Genomic DNA, 6,764 nt, shown 5'->3' on the forward strand with positions numbered 1-6,764 from the left:
ACGAACTCAAGAACGACCCGGCGAGAACAGGTCCTTCCCATGTAGAGCTAAAAATTAATGAGAAGCTGATAGAGATGTACTACAGGGAGGAGATTATGTGGCGGCAAAGAGCTAGGGTTGAGTGGCTTTCGGCGGGAGACAAAAATACAAAGTTTTTCCATCTGCGAGCTAGTCTCCGGCGCAAGAAAAATATGATCAAAGCACTACAGAATTCTCTAGGAGTGGAGATCTCCGACCTTGAAGAGCTAAAGGTATTAGCTAATGATTTTTATCAGTCCCTATACCTCTCTCAAGGAGTGCAGAATATGGATGCGGTGTTGGACCATGTGCCGAGGAAGGTAACAGCCGAGATGAATTCTAAACTGTGTGCCCCGTACATGAAGGAGGAGGTCAAGACCGCTTTATTTCAGATGTTTCCGACCAAGGCTCCGGGGCCTGATGGCTTTCCTGCTCATTTTTACCAGAGGCACTGGGACGTATGTGGTGATGAAGTGACAAACATAGTGCTCAAAATAGTGAAACGCGAGGAGAGCCCAGAATCCGTCAACGATACTGTGTTGGTCTTGATTCCTAAGGTAACGACTCCCACGGTACTTGCTCAGTTCCGTCCTATAAGTCTATGCAATGTTTTGTATAAAATAGCCTCGAAAGTGATAGCAAATTAACAGGTTGAAAACTATATTGCCTGACATAATTTCTGAGGAACAGTCTGCATTTGTCCCTGGAAGGTTGATTACGGATAACATTATTTGTGCTTATGAATGCTTGCACTTTATGAAAAGGTCGAGGGCTAAAACAAACAGTTACTGTGCTTTGAAACTGGACATGATGAAAGCATATGACAGATTGGAGTGGGCCTATTTGAGAGGTATCATGACTAAATTGGGATTTGATCATCATTGGATAGATGTGGTAATGGGCATGGTCTCTTCAGTTTCATTCTCTGTCTGTTTTAATGGCGAGAAGCTCGACTCTTTTAAGCCTACACGCGGTATTCGGCAGGGAGACCCAATCCCCCCTACTTATTCTTGATTGCAGCAGAGGGCCTTTTGTGCCTCCTTAAATCAAGTTCTCAGTCGTCTCTGACAGGTATCCAGGTGGCTCCCACGGCTCCCACCATTAACCACCTCTTGTTTGCAGATGATAGCCTGCTGTTATTCAAGGCAAGTAGCGAAGGTTCAGCTTTGGTGTCAAACGTACTTGATACATATTGCAATGCTTCTGGTCAGCGAATCAACAATGAGAAATCTTCAATCTTCTTCAGCAAGGGCTGCCCGGCGCAGTTGAGAGAAACGGTCAAGAACAATTTGCAGGTGGACAATGAGTCTCTGAGTGAGCGTTACCTGGGCATGCCGACTGATGTCGGCCACTCAAAGAACGGTACGTTCAAATATCTTTGGGATCGTGTTTGGGAGAAGATCAAAGGATGGATGGAGAAACTGCTCTCAGCTGCGGGTAAAGAAGTTTTAATCAAATCTGTTGCACAAGCTATACCAGTTTATTCTATGTCTTGCTCAGATTGCCATGTGGTTTATGTGAGAGTATTATATCTATTATCCGGCAGTTTTGGTGGGGTACCAAATAGGGAAAGAGAAAGCCCAGTTGGGTGGCATGGGATATTATGACACTACCGAAGCACTTGGGGGGGGGGGGGGGGTAGGCTTTCGTGACATGGAGATTTTTAACCTTGCCCTTCTAGCAAGGCAGGCATGGCACACCCTTACTGATAGCACATCACTAAGTGCCCGTATTCTCAAGGCTGTATATTTTCCGCATTGTTCTCTCCTTCTAGCTAAACTGGGATCGCACCCGTCCTAGATATGGCGGGCGATATTGGATGGCCGTGACATCCTAGCACAAGGGGTCATACGGCACATTGGGGATGGAGAGACAACGGGTATCTGGCTTCATAACTGGATCCCACGTGATTGCCTCAAACGTCCCATCAGCGCTCGCATTCAGAACCCTCCGAAGAGAGTGGCACAGCTCATAGATGCAACAACGGCAACATGGAATGAGAACTTGGTACGTTTTGTGTTCACTCATTTTGATGCGGAAGAGATTCTACGGATTCCATTATGCACACGTCGAGTGGGAGATTTTTGGGCCTGGCATGAAGATCCTCCAGGAACCTTCAGTGTTCGGTCGGCTTACCGTATGATTCTCAAGACAAAGCATAGCCGGGAGGCTTGGTTATATGAGGAGGGCGGAACATCTTACGAGAAGCACGAGACCAACAAGTGGTCCATGATCTGGCACATGCAAGTTCCCTCCAAACTCAAGGTGTTTGTATGGCGGCTAGTTCGACAATCCATGCCGACAGGTTCGCTTCTAAAGCATCGTCACATGGCAACGGAAGATACATGTCTGTTATGTGGGGCTGTTGACACTTGGAAACATGCTCTCGTCTTATGCCCGATGGCGGCGAGTGTCTGGGCACTGGCGCCAGAGGAGCTGGTGCAACATATGGTGGATCGCGAGGAGGAGAGCCCGAAGGAGTGGCTGTTTTCAATGCATGAAATATTGAAGGAAGAGCTCTTTGATCGCCTAGTGGTAACGTTATGGGCACTATGGGCAGCCAGACGGAAGGCAATTCACGAGAATATTTTTCAGCCACCTTATTCTGTCAATAGTTTCATAACTAACTATTTGGGCGAGCTGCAACTTACCAATGCCAGGCAATCAAGGACGGCGACTCCAACCAGTGCTAGACCGAAGAGATGGCTAGCCCCGCTATGAGGCAATGCGAAGTTTAACGTTGATGCTGCTGTATCCAGATTTTTTGGATCAGATGGGGTCATACGCAGAGATGACAGAGGTATGTTCATGGGGGCGTCGACTCTTTCTTTCAGACACATTGTGGATCCCCCGACTTTGGAAGCTCTCGCCATCAGAGAAGCCCTCGCATTGGCTGATGACCCCTATTTGAGATGTATTCAAGTTGCATCGGACTGCAAAACGGTGGTACAGGACATACAGAAGGAGAGTCTGGCGAGCTACGGAGCAATCATTTGTGAAATAGTAGATCACTCTTCAGCTTTTGATTTGTGTAATTTTAGTCATGAGTTTAGGAGCTCAAACTTTGAAGCTCACAACTTAGCGAAGCATGCTTTATCTCTCGGTGGTGGCCGCCATGTTTGGTTAGGACATCCCAGGAATTTACCTTCCGTCCCTGTAAACATTGTGACGAATTAATAAAAGCTTCGCGACGTTGCCTCAAAAAAAAAGACAGGCTAATCTAAAGTCGTAAAAGTAACATAGGTATGTACCAAGAGTATCCCGCGTTAAACCTATTGCTATGTTTGTTTCTTTCTTTTTGAAAAAGTCTATTGCTATATTGATATAGACAATTAAGAGTCCGAACAGATGGAAGCCCCAGATTTGAAAGGGCTCCACTGGATCGGTCATCGGCATAATTCGTGTAGCATATCTCACATCAAATTTACGGTGATTTATTTACCAGGGCTAGGGCGAGCCCGACACTCTCCAGTGGACAGGACATGATACCAACAATTATTGCTAAAGCTGGAATGAGAAAAGTGGAATACAAATAAAGCAGCAACTGGTTGAATCATATCAACTGCATGAGAAGGGGCATAGCAATTGACCTTGAGTACATTTCTTTTTGTTTTGGAGGGACATTCAACACATTTTTTACAAGAAAAGAGGAGTCCCTGATCCCAGACAAGATCAACGTGTCTACACCTCACAGATCACACCAAAAACTGGAGGATAATACGATTTTTTAAAACAAATTCAAACAAATGCGAAACCAACTTTAAAAGGATATTTTGTACATGTTCATACAGTTGTGCTTCTTCAGGAAAAAAAACAGTTGAAGCGCCAGAAAATAGGCACACAACTTGTTTTTGTACTGGTCGAAATGCCTGGATTTTCACCGTAGAGATTTGCAAATGACATCTATATTTTTCATATGTTTTCACATTTATAAAAGCGTTTTTGGCACGCAGGAGCATATGCTCCCTTGAGCCAAATTGAATAACCGCCAAAAGCTAAGATATATAGATACATCTCCGTTACAACAATATGATTGGATAAACCAATTCTATTATAGTTCACAAACATGTCACACGGCATGTATATACATGCATAATAACAAACACTGGTTTGTTCATGCATCCATCACACATAATCTACGCCAAATAAATCCATCATTACAAGTTCATTAATATATATAACTGCTCAAACAAAACAGAAACACCGCTCACGTCGGCGCCATCCTTTTTATTCCAGAAACACAGTACTTGCTTATTATTAAGAGGGCGCCCAACAAACTGTAGCATATGCATCGTTCCTGCCATCAGTACAAAACACAAATCAATCCCCAATTGTAACAGAAATACCTTGCTCGTGTCATGTAGCATGCATCTACTTTATGTTTGAGCGGGTATGTCTATTTGCATGAGAAGAAACAAACGGCACTTGACAAATCAAACTGTTCTAGTGAAACTGAACTGGAGCAACAGGAAATTAATACACGGCAAGCGCAGGAGTAGAGTAGGATAGAAGAACTTACACCAGGCAACGATCTTCCAGCGCTGGTTGTCGCCCTCAGTCCACTCCCACAGAATGAGTGTGGTTCCCTCGCGCACACCGCCATGGTCCTTGTCGCCATGGAGTGCATCAAAGTTCAAGTAGATGTTGTTCACCATCCTGATGCAGCGGTAGCCTTCCCCCACGTCCCTGCTCTCGGTCCAAAGCACCGACTCGTCCAGGGTGTCTGGATTGTACCTGGTCAGAAGAACCTAGGATACAAAAAAAACAAACCAGAAGGTGAGCAAATTCACAATACTGGAGCTGGGCACATGACCATGTGACAACTCAATAGCGTAGCAAATTATTCTGGAACCAGTGTTGGTTCTTTTGTCTAACGAGTTCACCGTATTATTTTAGAGCTAGTGTCGCTCTACACTAGAGCGGTCATGGACAACCGTTAGAACTACTCCGATATATGTGCACATGGATGCTAATGTGGAAGGCCATACTAGATCACAGTCACAGCAAGTACAATGACATTTTCTTACAAATTTTGCGGAACATGACAGAGCACATGAACACACGTGGAAGTATTTTTATAGTTATGGTCTTGTATGGTGATGTGAAACATCGTAACAGATTTATGTTTTTCACGCTGACATAATTTGCAATGTTTGCTGAACATGACACCTACTAGGCAAATATTATTCCCAAGAACAGGGAGAAATTTCACTCATGCTGGACTAGTTTATATCATTTTAGAAGTAAAAAATTAACTAAATCCTAGTGGTGATTATTCACTGAAACACCACAGGTCACACTGCCAATTAGCTCAAAGTGCTTCTTTCTGTTCAAGCTTATCCATTCTGTTTTTCATGTGCAGAATCGCTGCTAGTATGAATGTAGAGAAAGTAGGCATTTGGAATGTGTGGTGTGTGATATGCTTGCAGATACTTCTGAAATGTCTATATTTGCCAAAATCATGTAAGATCTACCGTCCACGCATGCATCGGATAGCAAAAATTGTAAGATAGATGGATGGATGAACTGAAGGAAGGAGGTTAGTTACAGGGTGAGATTGGCCGAGGGAGTGCTTGAGCGCCTCTCCGCTGGCCTTGTTGACGAGTGCCATGGCAGGGTAGCCTTCCTCATCCTTCACCCTTATGCTGTACTTCATGTCCTTGATCCAGTGCTGCATCATATGTGTATATTCAAATCCATCAACCACATGATCAGATAAGAAACAATACATGAAAAGTCGTTTGAGCAAAAGCCAAACTAGTGTCGAAAACACTCTTATATTATGGGACGAAGGGAGTACTATTTTGGATGGATCGGGATCATGGAAGCACGTAGCCGATCTTCGATCGATCTTGCAGAGGTGTAGATGTGTGTTACCTGCGTGTCGTCGTCGCGATCGGTGCGGACGAGGCAGACCTTGCCGTCCCTGGCGGCGAGGCTGAAGCTTTCCTCGCCGGCCTTGCAGAGGATCCTGTACATCGGCTGCCTGGTCGCCGGGGGCGCCATTCCGCCGCCGCTGCCGTGGTGCGGGCGCGTCTCGTGTATGCGCGGTCCAACGCGGCCTCGTGTACGCGCGGTCCAGCGCGGCCTCGTGTATGCGCGGAGGAGGATGCAGACATGCAGCCATGCCCCAAGCGGGCTTTGCGCAGCCCGTCCGTGCTCCGGGCTGCAGCGGACTGCGCCTTGCGGGCCACGCGGTTATGGCTGCCGGCATTGTAGCCTCCGACCTCGACGCATGCAAGAGTGATTAAGACAGGCTAATCTCATTCATAAGCAAACCCTATTTGACGCTGCAGGGAGTTATATCATTTTTTGCTAACAGGCGCCTGCAGCGCTCCCGCGCTGGGCCGGTCCATCTCACACATTTTATTCTGGCTTGCTGGAGAGATTCGAACCCGCGACCGGTAGTAAGCTCCAATCGCATCAGCCAACCCGGAAAGACAACAGGTCGTGGCAATTCGCGCGCCGGCGCACCGGTTCAAGAGGATAGAGCCCAGCGCAACCGCTCGTCCTCATCCATGCTCGCCGGCCTCCTGCACGGCCGCGCAACAAGCGCTCGTCGGCCGCCCCATGAACCGCGCTTGCGTCGGTTGCTTGTGCCAGCGCACCGCAACAAGTCGCCGTCGTCGCGCAAGGTCGCCGTCGTCGTGCCCGAGCGCCCCGTGGTTGCAGAGAGGACACACCATTGCATCTCCGCCACCGGTCGCCCTTGCGGCTCCGCCACCACCGTCGTCCTCCATCCCAGC

At 47.0% G+C, this 6,764-nt stretch overlaps 1 protein-coding gene across 1 annotated transcript; it reads right to left on the minus strand.

Annotated features, from left to right (window-relative positions):
* Positions 1-4,037: 4,037 nt before the first annotated feature.
* LOC109761365 (ricin B-like lectin R40C1) lies at positions 4,038-6,063 on the minus strand. The gene is made up of 4 exons (XM_020320180.4): positions 5,896-6,063; positions 5,567-5,689; positions 4,538-4,766; positions 4,038-4,315 (listed from the first exon to the last, which is right to left on the minus strand). Coding segments are annotated over exons 1-4 (483 nt in total). The 5' UTR covers positions 6,025-6,063; the 3' UTR covers positions 4,038-4,313.
* Between the last annotated feature and the right edge of the window lie 701 nt (positions 6,064-6,764).

The sequence above is a fragment of the Aegilops tauschii genome, chromosome 3 (genome assembly GCF_002575655.3).
Source record: "Aegilops tauschii subsp. strangulata cultivar AL8/78 chromosome 3, Aet v6.0, whole genome shotgun sequence".
Classification (NCBI taxonomy): Eukaryota; Viridiplantae; Streptophyta; class Magnoliopsida; order Poales; family Poaceae; genus Aegilops; species Aegilops tauschii.

Coding starts and splice junctions, on each gene's coding strand:
- LOC109761365 (XM_020320180.4), bottom strand. CDS start 6,024: ATGGCGCCCCCGGCGACCAGGCAGCCGATGTACAGGATCCTCTGCAAG. Junction 5,690..5,895: donor ATCGCGACGACGACACGCAG/GTAACACACATC, acceptor CATATGATGCAG/CACTGGATCAAGGACATGAA. Junction 4,767..5,566: donor CCCTCGGCCAATCTCACCCT/GTAACTAACCTC, acceptor TTTGTATCCTAG/GTTCTTCTGACCAGGTACAA.